The 18,790-nt window shown below is 53.8% G+C and overlaps 2 protein-coding genes across 3 annotated transcripts in view; one reads left to right on the forward strand and one right to left on the reverse strand.

Moving 5' to 3' along the window:
• Positions 1 to 927: 927 nt before the first annotated feature.
• On the reverse strand, positions 928 to 10,437 carry SSRP1 (structure specific recognition protein 1). Of its 2 annotated transcripts, none has more exons than XM_081238792.1 (17): positions 10,279 to 10,437; positions 9,681 to 9,781; positions 9,056 to 9,241; positions 8,101 to 8,206; positions 7,625 to 7,815; positions 7,289 to 7,519; positions 7,045 to 7,148; positions 6,833 to 6,961; positions 6,370 to 6,591; positions 5,543 to 5,615; positions 4,993 to 5,131; positions 4,830 to 4,875; positions 3,241 to 3,370; positions 2,637 to 2,807; positions 2,412 to 2,500; positions 1,683 to 1,869; positions 928 to 1,431 (listed from the first exon to the last, which is right to left on the reverse strand). In XM_081238792.1, exons 2-17 carry the CDS (start codon positions 9,732 to 9,734, stop codon positions 1,360 to 1,362), a joined length of 2,130 nt encoding a protein of 709 aa, XP_081094918.1. In that variant the 5' UTR covers positions 9,735 to 9,781; positions 10,279 to 10,437; the 3' UTR covers positions 928 to 1,359. The 2 variants fall into 2 exon arrangements, with proteins under 2 accessions (XP_081094918.1, XP_081094919.1); XM_081238793.1 differs by lacking the exon at positions 10,279 to 10,437 and adding an exon at positions 9,984 to 10,004.
• A 1,894-nt stretch (positions 10,438 to 12,331) lies between these two features.
• P2RX3 (purinergic receptor P2X 3) overlaps positions 12,332 to 18,790 on the forward strand; it is a gene marked incomplete at its 5' end in the record, with an annotated part of 28,558 nt that continues 22,099 nt past the window's right edge. The window contains one exon of the mRNA XM_081239871.1: positions 12,332 to 12,450. Within this exon, the coding sequence (XP_081095997.1) occupies positions 12,332 to 12,450 (119 nt within the window). The remainder of the gene's footprint in view (positions 12,451 to 18,790) is intronic.

The following is an 18,790-nucleotide window of genomic DNA, read 5'->3' on the forward strand; positions in this document are numbered from 1 at the left end:
GACCGTGCAGAATCCGCCGGGTCGTACACAAACAGGTGCAGCCCAGGTACTCAATTATTAATGAGTCTTGCAAATGAGGGGCCTGCCACAGGATCAGACCCCGGCGAAACTGACGCAACTTAGCTGCTAAAGTGCGGTTGGGCAAAATGGCCACCGAGACGACTGCCTAGAGAGGAGACTGCCTTAGGACGGCCCAATTCTCAGGCCCAGCCGCCTGTACTGATTGCAGCACCATAGAGTCACGGCTAGAGAAAAGGTAACCATTGGCCGACTAGAGAGGCTTCCTGTGCGAACACCTAAGGGCCTACGCAACGTGGCCACTCCACGTGTATAAATTCAGGTTTAGAGCCACCGCGGGGATGACTGGAAGCTCTATTTTCCTCGCTAATCCTCATTTATCTCCTGTTATGCTCCCTTCCCATATATAAACTCCTCCCAACCTAAAAATGCGGCATACTCATTTCCTCCCGTAAGAAAAGCTTCACACATACTCCACACCGTTCCTACATCTCCATCAGACTTACACCACCACCCCCACACACATACACACCACTCATCCTCCCCAATTCTCCGGGCTCAGGTTTCCATTACCCCTGCTGCAGGGAAGCTGGTCAATCCTGATTCCATTATCTAAAGAGTTGGAAAACCCTTGACTCATAGGTGATTAAGGATGGAGCCGGAGCTGCCCCCTCAGCTTGGCTAATGGAGTGCAACTATGAGAGAGACTTCCTAATCAGATCAGCTCTCATTTCTAGACTCTCAGGTGGCCCATCCCAGCAGAAGAGAGTGAAAAACGATGCTTGTCCAGCCGGGAACAGAACAGGATGTACCTGGAGACTTGCTTCCCAGATGAAGGGTCAGAAGAGTGCAGTAAACACAAAAGTGGCAGCAATACAACAGGGCTAGAGAGAAGGCATAAGGACATGGTTTCCAAAGTCAGTTCCCTTTATTAAATGTTGATTTTTCACAGACCAGAAATACAAAATAAAAGTAGAAATAGGCCCCGGTTAGGAGCTACAGACCTGACCTCACATGACCCCTGCTTGCAGCAACTTGGACCAGGACAAGCAGCAGCTATATCCCAAAGGTAGGGAAAGCAAGACAAGGGTTTGGATCCTGCACTGCCCTGCCTCCCACCCAATCTCTCCCCTAATTATAAAGAGCCATCCTTGTGAAGCAGCAGAGTAAGAGGCCTCCCCTGCTGCCCCAGGGAAGTGCATACTAGCAGGAGAGCTTGTTCAGATGGCACGGAATCCAAGGACTACATTTCATACGAGGAGAAACTGGTACCAAAACACGGGACGGGGAGACTGGGGGTGTGACAGGGTAAAGCCCAAGAAGAGAGAATTTTCCTCCTCTCTACTCATCAGATCCTGACGCCGAGTCTTCGGAGCTGGGGGGAGTGCTGGCTAGTTCCTCTTCTTCAGAGTCCTGAAAACCAAAGGTCTCTTAAATGGAAAGGTGTAGAGTCCAGGTGCGCCCCCCAGACACTTCTCCGTGAAGAGTCCCCAATTCCCAACCCCCTCCCTAGACTCCAGCACTAGCCTTCAGAACCACAGAATTCCACCTCTCATTTCCCTTAAGGGCCAACCACAACCCTTGGTCCAGAAACACCTGCCCCACCAACTCAGAGGCCCCTCACCCTCCCAGGCTCCAGAGCCCCAGACTCCTGCTGCACACACCTCACTCCGCCTCCTCTTCTTTTTGCTCTTATTCTCTCCTGAAGAGCTCTCATCGCTAGACACAAACTCTTTGCTCTTGAAGCTCTCACTCAGCTGCCTTGACGAAGACTTGGATGATGAGCCCCTAGAGGGTGTTGATTTCTTCTCCATCTTTACCTTTACTTTCTTCTTCTTCTTTGACTTATCCCTAGATTAGCAAGAGGGGAAAGGGGCTGGGCCCTCAAGTTCCCACCCACGGCCAAGGCCAAATCTCTCCTGGCTTTAACAGGGCCTTTCCCAATCCCAGCCACACTGCCCAGCTCACTCTCAATGTGCACAGCCAGCCACCTCAGCCCCAAGTGCCCCAAGGGAGCACATCATAAATGAATAACCGGAAGAATCAGGGGCTACCCTGAAGCAGCCCTATATGCAAAATTTACTTAAAACCTCTTACTTTATCTTTAAAAATCCATGTGAATTATGCTCCATAATAATGAGTATTTTTAATTTCCCCATACCTTCAAATAAAATTGACCCTCTTAGGAAAATGAGCCATATTTATCCAAGTGACTTAGGAAATTCTCTAGCACATTACCCATACTTGGGCAACTGCCTACCCAGATCTGGGAAGCACTGCCCAACACAGTCAGAAGCATATCTCTTATCTTTAACACCCCAATCCTCAACCTGGAATTGCAAAAGTATCTGCCAAGAAAGCAGTTACTGGGCCATTTTGTTCCCAATACTCACCTTTTAGAAGACTCACCCCGGCCCCCTTCATATTCTTTCATGGCTTTTTCATATTCCCTCCTGGCATCCTCAGCCTTGCGATCCCACTCCTGACTCACACACACACACACACACACACACACACACACAGAGGAAAAACAGAGGGAAAAATGAGGCCTCTTCCCTGACATAGGCTAAACCAATACAGCAAAGTCCCACCAACCCCTCATGTCTGCTGCTACTTACCTCTTTCTTCTCTTTGGACATTCCCTTCCAGATCTCGCCTGCCTTCTTGGAAAGATCCGTGATACTGATGCCAGGATGGTCTGACTTGATCTTCTCTCGGCTGGCGTTGAGCCACAGCATGTAGGCAGACATGGGCCTTTTGGGGGCGTTAGGGTCTTTGCCTTTCTTTACCTACGTAAGAACCCAAATGCCTTTGGCCATCTATTTCCACAAACCCCCCCCATTCTCCCAAAGAACTTATCTGGACAATTTCTTAGGGGGATAAAATGGAGAGAAGACTAAGTAGCGTCAGGCCAGACTGAGAGCTCCCCAAGGGCAAAGACCATGTCTTCCTCCCCTCTGCACCCCAGGGTCAAGCTCACTAGGGGCCCCTTTCCTTGGGCTCCTGGCACAGAAGAAGCCTGCCCCCAATTCAAATCTCCCAGAAGCTGATTATCTCAAGGGCCAGAGTGAAAAATTTCCAAGATATTCATTCCTCAAGCCCATCATCACTGACTATAAAAATCAGCCCCGGAGGACCGGTCAGCAGGCCCTACTGGTGGAGGACAGGAGAAGGTAAAGAGAACGGCTTCCCCAGCGCCCTCCCACTTAGCAGAGTCTCTACCTCCACAGGCTTCTTGCGACTCCTGCGATCCTTGGCCATCTTGGCCTTTTTAAGCTGCTTCCGTTTCTTCTCTTCCCGGTCACTGTCACCCTCATTACTGGAGGAGCTGGCAGAGGCGTTGCTGTCAAACCTGTCAAGGAGAGTGGGGCTTAGACTCGGGGGGAGAGGGCAGCACCCCGCAACCTCAGGACAGGAGGAAAATGAGCCCAAAGATACCTGCCCAGAAAGGAGAGAGGGAGGAGGACCGTGGCCTCCCCCAACCAGGCCCCAACCCTGCTTCCTCCCCCGTGCTGAGGTGGCTTCAACCACATCCTCTCCAGACCCAGCCATGGCCATGGGTTACTTGCTGAATCAATCAGTGAGAAACAAATGAACCAATGTGCTTCAGTGGCTCTCCTTGGTCATGGCCTACCTAACCCAGGTCCTACGCTGTCCCCACATTCCTGGGGACAAAACCACTGTCTTGTTTTGCCCAGAACATGCCCCAAGTCCATTTCACCACTTCCTTTGATCTAATCGTTTTAATCTGCCCTATAGTCTTTTCCGATGAAGAGATAATTAGTTACTATATAAAAAGTGGGGAAAACCAACTTCAGTCCAACCCAGTACCTACGCAAACAACAAACACTCCTACCTGTTACACTTGGAGCTCCTCAGAAGGTGGAGCTGCTTTACACCTGAATGGTGCTGAGCCGTTTTCAAGGCATTTTCACAAGCATTTGCTCACTGACCTCGGAAGTATGCGGCGAGCAGAACTAGTGAACTCTAGCAGATTTTTTTTTCTTTTTGCCGCCCAACGTTCATTCCCAATTCTTCTGGATTAAGAGAGCTCCAATTTCCTGCTGGGAACCACCCTGCCCCATTCAGGAGGGGCTCACCCCAACCACAGGCTCTAAGGGCGGGTAAATGGCTTCGTTCTGGCCCATCAGAGCACATCCTAATGACTCAGACTCAGGACGGGGCAGTCACCTCACTGTTTACCACTGCTCTGAGGCACTGGCACTTCTGGGTGTTCAACCAGGAGGATTAAGCCTGTCCAAAGCTTCTCAGGGTCATTTAACACCGCATGGGGCAAACCTAACTAAAAATAAGGAAATCAGAAGAAAGAAAAAGACTCCCCGCAGCTTCTAAGCAGCTGGGTCCAAGTGCCTGAAGCCAATGCTATCACCAGACTCTCCAGTTACATGAGCTTATAAAATTCCCTCTTACACTAAAGTCAGTCTGAGTCGTGTTTCTGACATCAGCGATCAAGAGTCTTGATGAATACGGCACGGGGAGAATACTGCCGTCTCACAGGCGAGGACACCGCGATGCAACGCCTGACCCAATGATCCCCAGCTGGGAAGCTGGCAAGCACTGATCCTTACTCCCATTCTCTCTCCACTGTCATTTTCTGGCTCCACAACGTGCCTTGCACTCACAAAGCATCTTGACAACCTCCAAACATTTCCACGTATCACTTCACGGGAGGTCACTTTTCCACCCTCGGTCAGTAGGTAACGCTGACACATGGGAACGTCCAGAAATATTCTGGTGCCCTAAGTTTATAGGCCGCCACCTCACCCCCACGAGGTGGACCCAAAACTCACTCCTCTGCCACATCCTCCTCCTCTTCACCTGGGTTGAATGACTCATCTGAAAAAGAGCACAGGAGGCATCAACTCTGCCCCCATGGAAATCCCAGACGCCCAGCCCCCGCCCCACGGAAGAGCCGACCCGCCCCCATGCACAGCACTGCCAAGGTGAGCCCACCGGTTTCTTCTCCTGAGTCATCACTGCTGTCATTGGCATTCTCCTCCCGGATCTTGCCCTCCTCCTTCATCCGTTCCAAGTAGGCATCGTGCTGGTCTTCGTCGGAGTCGGCGTATTCGTCATAGCTGGGGTTCATGCCCTAGTCAGGGCAGAGGTGAGAGTGAGGGGCAAACCACCCTGGCGCCTGCAGACTCAAAAAAGCGCACCCCATGCCTGTGAGTAGATCAGAGCAGCGCCCAGAAGACCCTGGGGCTGGATTGTCCACACGCAGCCAACGTGCAGGGCCTTTGCCCCAGACTTCCTGCTGACGGGGTTAGTCCAAGCCCCTCCCTCTCCCAGCCCCACTGGGGGCTCCTGAGGGGCTGCAGAGACTGCTCTAAGGTCATGCTGAGGAAACCTGCACCAGGAGGGGGAAGGGGTCACACGCACCTCTTTTTTCTATAAGAGTGAGAAGAGAAAAGAGAGTGAAAAAGAAGCCAGACAAACCCCTGCCCCTTCGCCCCACAGAAAGAACAGGAGAGAGGCGCATCCTTTCCACACACACAGGTACCTCTTTCAATCCTCGGTTTTTGATGTTGAGTTTTTTTGCATTGACAAAATCAAACAGCTTTCCATACTCCTCCCTGTGGAGAGAGATGTACCACATCACTAGACAGGCAGGGCCAACACAGGGGTGGACCCCACGCTGTCCTGACACCCACGGGCCAGGACAGACTGTGGGGCTTGGAGCTCTTGACCGCACTATCCAACCCAACAGCTCAGAGACTCCCGGAAGATGGCAGGAAGGAAGACTCAGTCACTAGCCTTGAAGGAAACCATAATGGTCTCAAGAGTTCTGGGAAATTAAAGGTGGGGAAGGAGGTGCACCTGTTTACCAATATGCACAGAGCAAGGGGAGGATGCAGGGGGAGGGGATGTGTTCATCTTTTTACTGGTCTGTATCTCATACTTCTCAGGGTTGTTATGAGGATTAACGTGAAGACGTTTGTAAAACGTTTAGCCCACGGCGAGCACTCAATAAACATTAGCTGCCGTGTTCTCGGGCACAAAGCTCATTCCAGGAAAGAGGGAGATAGCATTTCCATCGTGGGGGGAGCGGAGGAGAAAGGCTAGTTCCAAACACATAGAACTTTCGTAATACGGAGAACGACCTTTTTTTTTAAACTACAGAAAGAAAGCAATGGAGAGGCAGCCAAAGCTTGAGCACTCCAAGGAGGAGGAGGACCAAATTCCAGGAAGCGAAAGAAAAATTCTGCTCAAGGCCTGAAGAGTCAGGGAAGAGTCCCAACCCTGGAGAGTACCCCAGGCCATGCCAGCCTTCCCGGTCGAGGCTGGGTCAGGACCAACATGCCCAGGAAGTGACTGGCAGACTCTCACCTCTCAATGCTACTGAAGGTATACTGAGTGCCCTGCTTGGTCTCAATTTCAAAGTCAAAGGAACGAGTGGTGGTGGTACCACGGGCAAAGTTGACGAAGGAGATCTCATCGAAGCGGATGTGCACAGGTGGCTTGTGGACGTAGATGAAGCCCCGCTCCAGTGGGTACAGCAGTCCCGAGCTGGCCTTGTAGGAGCAGGTGATGCACTGGGCCCCCGAGTGCCTGGTGGAAGGTGCAGGGAGCCCAGTCAGCGCCGCCTCGGCAGCAGGGGGTATACAGTGTGTGCTCAGGCCCTCAAGTGAGTAAACCTCACTAAGCTGCTAGGATGGAGGCAACGGACACCATCAAGCTACAACCCAACCAGGCCTCCAAAGAGCTGCATTCCCATCCCAGGACAGGTTTACCACGGAGACACGGCACAGCCCATCCCCAGCAGGCCACGGGCCCAGGCCTGCACTCTCACCCTTGGAAGTTGCCTGGGACTGTGATCTTGCGGTTCACCAGGGCTTTCATGACCCGGCTGACCATCTCGTAGAGGGACCCTGACATGTTCTTGGTGAGCCGCCCCTCAAAGCGCTTCTCCACCTCTTCCCTGCAAACAGGAAGACGTGGTCACGAGCACTGCTGCCTCCTGCCGGCACACCTGCCTCCGGCCTGGGCCAGGGACACACTCACTCATTCATGTTGAGAGTCAAGGAGATGTCCTCGTCCTTCGAGAAGAGGAGGATCAGGAAGTGGTAGCGGGTCTGGCCCTGCTTGATGGGGGGATCCAGGCTGATCTGGGAAGGAAGAGCCGACCAAGTTCAGCACCAGTCAGCGCTCCGCAAGAACGTGCTGGTGAACTAAACGCTGGTGAGATACGTCTACCAAAGACTCGGACAAAACCCAGGGCAACGCACCCCCAGCGGTTTCTGCTTACCACAAAAAACATCTGGCGCTGGTCCTTGTGGGGCAGCAGAAAGAGACGCAGCACTGTGGTGTAGGGGATCTTGTAGTCAAAGGTCTTGCCGTGCAGGTGCAGAAAGGTGGGGTAGATACGGATGTCATAACGGCCTCGGGGAGTCAGACACTGCAGCTCCCGGAAGATGCAGATGGCGTCTCCGGTGGCCTGGATCACATCCGCCTTCGACAGCACATTCTGGGCAAAAGCCTGCAAAAGCACACACTGGTAATCAGGCAGCAGAGACCCCACCCCTGGGCTATCTGGGGCCTGCTCCACACCACCTGCTGCCAAGGCAACCGGGGAAGGCCTCACCTCAACGGGGTCCACGCCATCCTCCTGGGTGGGAGGCACATAGAAGCGCACCTCCATGAGAGAGACCTCTGCATCGTCATTCTGGTGGAATTCCAGTGTCACCTCATTCTTGCCTGTGGTGCACTGGGACACGTTGCTGAGAGGTATCTCGAAGACCGGCTGGTCACCAATGTCGAAGGAAAGCAGCTGCCCTGGGGGAAAAGGCGTATGGAGCCATAAGCTCTTCCCTTGGATCTGCATAAACTATGTCCCGCCACACTACAGGTTCCCTAAGGACAGGGCACTGAGGCTATTTTGTTAATACTGTACCCCAGGGACTAGGCACAGTGCACCATTGGTCCTCGATTTAAGTACATGATAAATTACAAACTGACAGGAAATCAGAAACAGGGGCAGTAAGAGAGTAAAACAAGCTAAAGGTTGAAACCCTTCATCCTTCCTTCTCCCCCCAGACCTCAATCTTCCGCAAGACTCACCACCAAACTTCACTGTTCCCCAGTTCCAACCCTTCACACAGAGATCCTTCTCCATGAGCTCCAGGCGATAGTGAGTTTTGAAGAAATCAGAGAGTTTCTCAAACTCCTGTGAGAAGGGAGAGAACAAGCCCAGTAAACCCCAGTGGCCTTAACACAAACTTGAACGTTCTGGGATTATCTATTTCTGAGAAACTGCCCCAACATACCTTTTATCAGAAACCCATACTGACTTAAAGTCTCAGCTATAAAGCTATTTAAAAGGCTTTTGAGGGCTTCCCTGGTGGCGCAGTGGTTGAGAGTCTGCCTGCCGATGCAGGGGACACGGGTTCGTGCCCTGGTCCGGGAGGATCCCACGTGCCGCGGAGCGACTGGGTCCGTGAGCCAAGGCCGCTGAGCCTGCGCGTCCGGAGCCTGTGCTCCGCAACGGGAGAGGCCGCAACAGTGAGAGGCCCGCGTACCGCAAGAAAAAAAAAGGCTTTTGATAAAGGTTGTTTCTGGGGGCCGGCTCTCAGGCTGGGGGAGGAGTAAAGGACTGACATTCCTGGCTATGCACCTCACAATGGTTTTCTGACTTTGTACAGGTATTGCTTTAGTGAAAGTGGAAATGAAGATGAAGTGAAGTCTTTAACTCAAGCAGTTCAAAATGAAAAAACAAAACCCAAACTAAAGCATCACGTAAGACCCGGAACCTGGAGAGAGGCAACAGGCAGAAACCACCAAAAAATCAAAACAGTAGAAACACTTCCGGTCTCAGGAGTCAAGGCACAAAGAAACTCCCAAGACTGACACCCAAGGCTGAACACTGATTGCTTAATAGCTTCAATGGTCCTGCACTAAGGAGCCCAAGCTAGCATTTACATGGTTATCAGAAAAAGGAGCCCCACTTCTCTCTAGAAGGTTAAAAATCAAGAAGACGGCACAGTAAAAAGGGGGCTATGGCAACAGGACACCTCACCGACTCCCGGAAGCCGTCGTACTTGTAGACATGTCCGTTCTTCGTGAGCAGTTTAAGTCCGTGGCCCAGAGCTACTCGGCGCCAGATACCTTCCGTCAACTCCCCAGCCTGGATGTTGTCCACTTTGCCGGTCTTACTATTCTTGAAGATGATGCCCTGGCGGCTCAACCTCAGCCGACCATCATTCTGTTGGAAAAACAGGTCCAAATGCACGGGAACAGCACACAGTGCAGACCAGGGTCAGTCCCACCCAGCACCCCTTCTGGGCTGGCCAGATAGCAACGCAGGAGCAATAGCTAAAGGGGTGAGGGCCAGTAAGAGACAAGCAGCCAGAAAATGTGGATTCTAATCCTGGCCCTGGCATCCAGAACGCTTGCAGGTCCTCAGTTTCGGGATTCAGGGCTGAGCAGCAGGTGTGGTCCCTTCAAATTCTAACATTGTATAATTTTTGTACTCTCTCAGTATTGCTTTTTGTTGAGGAAACACCGAGTACACTCTGACTCCTTTTCCAAAGTCGCTACATTGATGATATTACTACATCATCAAGACAAGCTCTTGTTAGTAAACAAAACGTCTACTCCACTTCCCTCCCTCTACCTGTATTAAAAACCCAAACCCTTCTTACCATGGAGCCTTTCACCTCCTGATACACGTCGTTGAACTCCAGTGTTTCTGCCATGCTGACCTGCCGCTGTTAGGTGTGCAGATACACGGCAAACTGGGAATCTGAATTCGAGAGAGGAAGATAAGTAAGTACAAAGGACAACACCTCATTCTGCCCACGGATGGAGCTAAGTGGCAACCCTTGCTCTGCCTGGGATGTCTCAAGATCTCCTCTGCCTGGGAACCTACAGGCCGACTCTGCCGAACTCCAGGGACCAGGCCCAGCCTGGGCTGAAAAATCGGGCCTGCCTTAAGTAGCGCTTACATCCCAACCAGACACCCGCTCTGGGCACTCCACCGGGCGCCATGGCAACAAGCAGCGGAGCCCCAGGGCCTGCCCGGGAGGCCGCACCTCGCCCGCGCCCCAACCCAGCTCAGAGTGCAGGGTTTCCCTCCCGGGGCCCCCGCCGCGACGCGGTACCGGACCCACAGTTCTCCCCTCCCCCTAAAATGGATTCGCCCGCTGCCCGCGGATTCCAACGCGGAATGGTCCATCACGCGCATCCCGCGGGGGAGCAGGGCCCGCGCCCTCCTGGGGAACGGGGACGGCGACCACCCACCTTCTCAAGCTGTCGCCTCGCGACGGCCCGGGTGCGGGCAGTGGGCGCGCTGGGGGACGCGGAGCGGGGGTGGGGATGCGGGGGATGGGGGGGACGCTGGGGAGGCTTTTCCCGCGTGCGCGACCCAGCGTCCCGCCACCGGAAGCCCTGCACAGACCATAGAGCAGACGAGCTGGCTAGAGAGATGCGAGCCCGGCCCGCCTTAGCGGCGGACACATAGAGCGTCGTCGGCGCTGGAGGACCTGAGGGGAGAGGGGTGCGCTGAAGTCTCACCCGCTTGGCATCCGACTAGAAAGTGGGAGCGCGTCGGGCTCTTTAAAAATTACAGGCACTTCAGGGGATGACTAGGTTTTAAAGAGAAATTGTGTAGTTGTATTTTATCAGACTTTCCACAAATGCGTGTGTACGTGTTGGAATGATGTGTGTCCTTTCTCTCCTGCACAATAGTGGTTTCGTGGAGTAGAAAGGAGTCTGTGGGACCAGAAGGAAAATATTTCATGAGTTGTGGAGAGAAATGACCCCTCCCACTGCCTTCTCTGAGAGTGCGGGTGTTGGTGTCTCTGTGACTGTACTGCCCTCCCCTGTCACATGGGATTGGATCCTTTTTGAAATGAGTTCACTGCATCCAAAAACTTCACATCAGTAACTGCAAGTTGTGAGTCGCCTGGAAGGGGCTGGCCAGCAGCAGTATCAAGTTAAGTGCTGGTGTCAGATTCACCATGGAGCCGGAACTGATCTGAAATCACATCAGCCTGGGATTGCAGAAGCCAGGGCCCCCCTTATATAGTGCTAGGGTGCGTCTTGCAAAATCAGAGGAGGCCAGACCTAGAAGACATGTTTGGGTTCGTCTGCTCCAACCTCCTTTTGCAGATGGGAAAGCTGAGGCCCTAAGAGGTGTGGCCCAGGGTCTCAGTTGGCAACAAAGCTGAAGACCAAGAATCCAAATCTACTTACCCCAGTCTAGTTCTCCTCTGTCATCCTCACCATGACCCTACATTCAGAATGACTGATAATATGTGTCGTGTATGAAGACATCAGGACAGAATATTTAAACTCAAGATTTCTCTGACAATCTGAACTACTGTTACACCAGCTTGCTAACTTGATCCTGGGACAAGAGACAACGTGAATGCTCTGTTGCTCCCTGAACTCATAACTTTAACCTCTGGGTAATGGCTGTTACCACACTATCTAGCAACATAAATTCAACTAGATTCAATAAATATGTATTGAGCTCTGATGCAGTGATAAGATTTGAGGAAACTAGTAAACAAGATGGAAACAGCACCAGCCTTCCAGGACCATGTAATCTAACAAATGATTCACATAAGTAAACTGACAGTAAAACAAAATCCCCAAAAAACCCAGTATGATAATGCAGTGTTAGAGGTAGAGCTTCAGCCACTGCCAGCATGAGTAGGAAATGGGAACTATAAGACTCTTTAATCACCCCTTCCCAGGAGACCAAGAGACCCCCTCCCCATGACCCATGCTATTAGTGGCAACTCGAGAAAGGAGGGGATGGCTGTAGAGTCGAGCAGCTTTAGGAAGACACTCAGGAGTGAAGGGGATACTCAGCTCAAGCAGACTATTAGGTGGCTGGGGGGTGGGATATTGCAAGGGGCTTTCAGGAGAGCATGAAGCAGCTGGTGAGCCGGGCTGAAGATGCAGCATAAGAGAATGGAACAGAAACGGTAGACAGAGTGCAGATAAAACATGAGTCCCAGAGGGCCCTAGCCAGATGCATCCTGGGCAATCAGGAGCCTGGGATTGGAGACCCCACCCCTGCCATGACATCACAGGGGAGTGGGGTGGAGACGAACAAAAAGGGGGTCCCCCACCCTGGCCCTGGACTCTTGGCAGCCCAGAGTGTCAAGAGCAGAGAAAGGCTGAGCACTGGGCTAGGGTTGCCCGACTTAAAGGAACAGGCTTCTCATTCCTCAAGACCCTCTAAGCTGCCCCCTCCAGGCCTCCATCCCTTGTCTCCCCATCCCTATGACCTCTCCTTCTTGAGGCCACCGTCGGGTCTCTTCTGAGGGGTCATTCTCTCAGCATGAACTGCATCTCAGATTTCTTCACCTACGAGACCACCAAGTCGGTGGTTGTGAAGAGCTGGACCATTGGGATCATCAACCGAGCCGTTCAGCTTTTGATCATCTCCTACTTCGTGGGGTGAGTCTGTGGCCCTCAGGTCCAAGAAGGAGGGCTTCCCGGCGTCCTGTCCTCCCCATCCTCCCCTCAGTGTTGCTGCCCAGCTGCCTGAGCTTCTCCCCTCTCGGGGCCCACAGTCTCTTCCATGGGGCCACGTCCCAGAAACTGGCTTCTGCTGCCGCCATCGGGGATCTGGTCCCCAGATGCGTTCTTTTTCCCAGTAAATCCTCCAGACTTGGGCAGTGGCTTCTATGCACACACCCCGAGGAGGGGAGCCCTTGCCCCTGCACCACCCTCCAGCAGGAGAGGTCCCAAGTGACCAGCTCCCCTCCCCGCTCTCATCTGCCCCCGCCCCAAGCAAGCCAGAGAACAGACAGACCCCCCACACACACATCTTCCCATTCCCCTCAGTCAACTCTTCGGGGGTCTCAGAAAGACAGGGGAGCCAGGGAAGGGGAAGGGAAGGGAAGGCGCTGAGACAAGGGAGATGGTGACGGGTTGACCAGGTGGATGGCAGAGGGGGAAGGAGAGAACGGACCCGCTGTGGAGTGAGGAGCTCCTGTCTGGCAGGGGGAGATGCTGAGAGAACGTGGAAGGGGAGAAGCCCTCGCTCTTGGAGGGCAGGACGAAGAGGGGCATTGGGTGAGGGCCTCTGTCCCTGGGGAGGGGTGGGGACAAACACAGGTGCAAATGCCACTCAAGGGGAGAGTTACTGTGGAGAGAAGTGGCTTTTCTGAACATGATGTCAGGACTCCCCTCAAGAATCCAGAAACGCTCCCCTTTGTCAGAAAGCATAAATTCCCTACATCTACCTGACTTTGTACCCTAGAACCCATCCTGGGAGTTGCTTAAGAGCCATCAAGGTCCGAACACCCCCTCTCGGCCCCCACCTCTTGGAGGCGACCCACTGCACACACACACACACACACACACACACACAGATACATATGCACAGAGGTTCATGGAGCAGACGACAGCCGGGGGAGAACACGGGTTCTGTCCTTCTTGTGGTCATTTGCGTTAGGAAAGCTGGGCAGAAACCTCGGGGAGTTTCTTTCCTGGCGCTCGGGTCTCCAGGCTCATGCTGTTCCCTGAGACAACAGTTCTGCGCGCGTGTGAGACAGGAAGCCACTGATGAGTGCCAGGAGTTAAGGCAAGGAGATCAAAGGAGGCCTGTGTGCGCGTGGGCGGGGCTGCGAGAGCCGTCGTAGCATGCGAGCGAGCGTGTGCCTGGAAAGGTGGGCAGACGTGGATTAAGGGATTTGTTTTGCTCCACGTGCTTGGTGAGAGGCAGTGGGCTCCGTTCCCGTGGATGTTGTAGGCAGGGCTGCACAGCCAGTGCTCCTCTCGGAGATAATTAGAGGAGGGATTCAAGCTCTGGGGTGGGATTAAATGGCGTTAAATCAAGTTCCCTTCCAACTTGTGGTTTCACAAGATGTGATGTTTGCAAATGTTCCCCAGCTGCATGTCCAGCGCCTGGGGCAAAGTTGGTTCTTAAAGGCTCCGTGTTCCCATGTATATGTGAGGCTGTGGTTGTTTATAGCCGCAGAATGGTACGTTGGTCCAGGTGAGCGCAAAAGCTGCCTCAGCACATTCCGGCCTGGCCTGGCTCCAGTGGGCTCCAGGCAGGAGATTGATGGAGGGTAGACACAGCAGGCTCCAGCCCCCCCACTGCCCTTGTCTCTCCCTCATGCTGATCCAGTCTGATGCTCCATCCTCAGCGCTGGAGCCCAGCCTGCTGGGGCGGGTGTGAGAGGCTCTTTGGCGTCTTGATATCCAACCCCATCGATCTCCCAGCCTGACAGCTCCCCGCAGAGCAGTGCCTGGCAGTTACATCAGTGCGCTCTTTGGCCCAGCCCCTGGCCTGAGCCCCATCTTTGTGCACATGAGCCCATGCGCTGTTAGGACTGCACGAATCCATTGTCATGAATGTAGCAAAAAAATGTATCAAGCATCTCTTCATGACAGGCATTAGGCGCCCAGGAGAGAGCAGTCGGCAAAAGCAGGAGGGTCATCGCCCTCATTGGAGCTTACAGTGCCAGAGACGGATATTAACCAAATCATCTCCACAAACAAATGTAAAATTCCAGCTGTGGCTTAGGGTTGAAGAAGGGCCGCACAGAGCTAGGAGGGCCACTAGCGCAGAGGTGTTTGAATTGGACCCGGTTGGGGAAGTAAGGGAAGGCTTTCTGGAGACGTAACACTGAAGCCCAGAGCGGAAGGATGAGTAGAAGCAGCCCAGGTGAAGGAAGGGAGGGAAGGGGGTTCAGGGCAGGGAAACGCAGCTCTGCAAAGAGAAAGAGCCTGGCAAACGCTGGGGAGACAAGGTCTTTGTGGCTGGAGCAGAGAGAGCAAAGGCGAGGGTGGTGTAAGATGGGGGTGCTCTCACAGGCAGAGGCCCTCAGATCAGACACCCTCAGATCTTTCGGTTTTACAGAAGAGTGATGGATGTGGATGGGAAGCTATTGATGCGTTTTAACCTCTGTGTGTGTGTGTGAGAGAGAGAGAGAGAGAGAGAGACAGAAAGAGAGAGGGAGAGAGATGGGAAGATTGCTCTGGCTGATACACCAAGGATTGGAGTGGGTGGAAGTGGATACAGGAAAACCTGTTAAGGGTCCATGCAGTCATGAGAAGAGAGATGATCATGGCTTAGACTCAAGAGAATCTGAAAGGATTTTTAGTGCTTTGATGTTAATGCTTAGCTTGAATCTCTTCTGTATGAGCTCAGCCAGGTAGACCAGATGCACAGCTTTACCTAGGACGTATGTGACATGAGCTAACCATTTCACACAGCAACACACCACCTACTCAACTACACACACACACACACGCACACGCACACGCACACACACACACACACACACACACGAGAGGCCGGGACTTACAGGTGTTTCTCACGTTCTCTTTTCAGGCCCAGGTGGTAATGCCCAGTCTCCTCTGGGGGTGGGACTTCCTAAGAGGCAACCCCCTTCCTGTATCCTGTGGGCCCCTGAGGTGGAGGAAGAAGATCCCTGGGGCCTGAGTCCCCAGAAGCAGCGGGCAGCGCTTGGCCTGAGGTTGGTTTCCAGGGAAGCCACCTTCCTGGAAACCAGCAGGGAGGGCATTCCCGGCCCTTTGATGCTCCATCCATGGGAAGGGCCTGTGGAGGTTGATGGCGCCCCTGACCCATCCCAACCCTGCTCTTCCCGCCCTGTTCCTCCCCCTACGAGGCCCATCTGCACAGCCACCCACTTTGATTCATGATATTCAGCCTCGTGTAAAATCTTACGGAGCTCAACGTGCAAAGCAGTTAAAAGGGGGAGCCTCTCTAGTTTAAAGAGGGGGACGTGGAATCCCGCCTTCTCGGCCCAAGGTAGCCCCTGAGCCACCTGGACGGCACACCAGGTGCCTTATGGTGGGAAGAAGTGTTGAAGCCCCTCCTGCAGGTCAGGAGAGAGGAGTGGTTTTCATTCTCGTGTCCCCTGCCCCCTCACCGCAGCCCCGTGAAGGGGAGACCTGGTTAGAAGCCTGGCTCCGACACCGACAGGAGTGGAGCTTAGACAGGTCGCTTTACGTCTCTACATCTCAGTCCCCATATCTGGAAAATGGGCGTAGGAATGCCCCCTCCGAGAGTCCTGGGAAGGGGAGGTGACATAAGCCAGTGCCTGCCCTGGACGGGTGACTCAGGAAGATGGTGACAGTTGTTATTTCTCAGATTCCCCTGCATGTCCCCGTTTCGCTCGGCCCAGCTCACACCTTCCTAAGAGACCCTTCTGCTCCCCGCACACACACACACATACCCTCCCCGGCCTCCTCCCTGACTCCCGGGTCGGGGTGGACAGGAGGGTGCTGGGACACTACTCTGGCCTCCTTCCTGCCCATCCCACCTGCCAAGGAGTTGCCACCCGCCTTCCGCTCTATAAATAATGAACCAGGAACACAAGAAAAAAACAAGTCAGAGCAGCAGAGTAAATGCCAAGAACTGAAGGCTCAGTCCTGCCCCATCTCCTCAGCCCTGGCCTCTGGAGACAGACTCAGTCCCTCTCTTCTGGAAATGAAGCATCCCCTTATCTTGAGCTGCCCTGATGATGTCCTCGGGCCCCACGGGGCCACTGAAACTCTTCCGCTTGTTATTTAACTCGGAGAGAGAATTCTGACGTGGCCTCACCTCCCGACTGGGCACAAGAGGAGCCATGAGGGTGGAGGACGAGAAGGAGAGAGGCTGGTTAATTGTCCCTCGAGCCCTGGGCTCTTCCTCCTGAGGCTCCCCTGAGCTAGGAGGTGCTGTCCTTGGGGATGGGGCAGGGCCAGCAGGACAAGGACCAGGGTCCAGTTCAGGGGGCCAGCTGTGGCCAGGCCCTGAGTGGAACACAGCTGGGGACCCCCCCCCCCGGGGTGGCCGCCGGCGTTGGAACCCGCACACCAGCTCGGCGAGTTAGCACACTGCTCTGTGCCTTGGTTCCTTCGTTTGTAACATGAGGATAATAACACAGGTGTCTCGTTGGGTTGTGAGTAAGGATTCAATGAATCCTCAGCACGTACAGCACTCCGCGTGCTGTGTTGATTACACGGTGGTAAACAACCATCTGAACTCTGCTTCTCAGAGTTCTGAATGCGACCAGACTTTAAGGACAGGGGAGGGCCCCCAGGAGACCATCTCACTGATCAACACTCAGAGGAGTGTCCGTTCCGTGGCCAGGCACACGGAGGTTCCAGAAGGGTGTGCGGCATCTGTGGCTCCCACCCGGGTGAGGGCACGGCAGCGGCAAAGGTGCTCCAGCTGCAACCTCCCTCCCTTCACTCCCAGGGCCCCAGCCCGGGAGCTGGCGGCGCTCTTTTGGATGACTTCACTGTTTTCCGTAATAGCGATGCTCCCTTCCCTTCTGCCAGGACATTAGACGGCAGGTGGGATGTTTATGGGAGCCACACTCCCTTCGGAGACCTTGATGAAACCCCTCCCAGTTTAAAAACAGAAGAAAAGTGCTAGGGAAGTAAAGCATGGCAGACTTCCACGGAGGCGTGGCGTTGCCGGGAGCGTTTTACAAGCAGGCGAATAACTCTTAATGGTGCATTACTCGGAATGCTGCCTGGGATAAGGCAGCAACCGTAAAACAGGTGACAGGTTAGGAGCCCTCTGCCAGGCTGGCTGTGACCAGCCTTTCTCTCCCACTCGTGACAGCATTCAGGATTCAGGGGCCTGCGGGAAGCCCCAGTGGGGGATGACTCCGAGGCCTCCCTCTGAAAACGGAACAGGGAGCCGCTTGCAAACGTCAGCCTGTGTTCCCATAAACAGGACCCCACAAGTGACCGTGACCCCAGCACGACCCAGGAGCTGCTCCCCTCTGCATCTACCAACATCAGGAGGCCCCAGAGGTCAGAAAACTCCTGGGCTTGATGTCCTAACACCTCCTTATAAACTCCTTGGGTCAGCCTGCAAGCTGCCCTCACCGCTTCCCAGCCTGGGAGCCCCCCAGCTTTGTCTCCTCTGTGCCACAGTCTCCGTTTCTGCCACTCAGCTTCGTCTGATGGAGTTCTGCAGCCAGATACCACCCTGGTTAGCATCAGAAAATGACCCTAACCCCCCATTTCCAAAAGTGCGCTCCTAGATTCCCTGAGATGTCACCAGTGTTTCTCCAAAGCTGAGCATACGCAGCACTTTCCAAACGTATTTGAAGAGGTTTTCTGGTCTGCACGGCAGGGACAGTGAATGTGCCTCCCCACGTGCTGTCAGGAACAAGTATTGAGGCCCCTCGTGGTACTGAGGCTGAGAGTGGCTTGAGCCTCGAGGGCTGGGATGGGTGATTTCACGTGGAAAGGCGGGCACCTCGCGGAAACGCAGAGGGAAACAAGTGATGTGTCGGCAGGCCCTTCTTGCTGCTGGGGGAGGCTTGCAGGGAAGAAGGGAAGGGGCCCCTCCCTGATCCACGTGGTCCCGCACTGGCTTGAAGCTGCAGGGAGAAGCCAGTACAGGTAAATGCCCACTGGGTGGCAGCAGAATCCAACGAATAAGATTAGAGGCCCCTCCTCCCTTCCCACCCGACTCCCTTTACCTGCCAGGTGAGGGCTTGGCAAGGCCCCTCCTTTCCTCCTCCGCCCCTTCTCACCCGACCCGTGCACAGACGGAGCCTCTGCGAAGCGCCCAGCTCCCAGGGCCTTCACTGACTTGTTTGCTGAACACCTACTATGTGCCAGCACCTAGGATACAGCCATGAACAAAGCTTGGGATGCACAGAGTCAGAGGCCTATGATCCTCTCCCTTCTCTGTCCAGATGCCAGCCAAAGAGGGAAAGACTGTGTTCTCAACAGGGGTGAAAATTGGTTCTTGGAGAATAAAAAAAAAAAAAAAAAAAATCACTCTTTTTATGTATAAAGCACAAAAACA

This window comes from Mesoplodon bidens (genome assembly GCF_964165515.1).
Source record: "Mesoplodon bidens genome assembly, chromosome: 7".
Lineage (NCBI taxonomy): Eukaryota > Metazoa > Chordata > Mammalia > Artiodactyla > Ziphiidae > Mesoplodon > Mesoplodon bidens.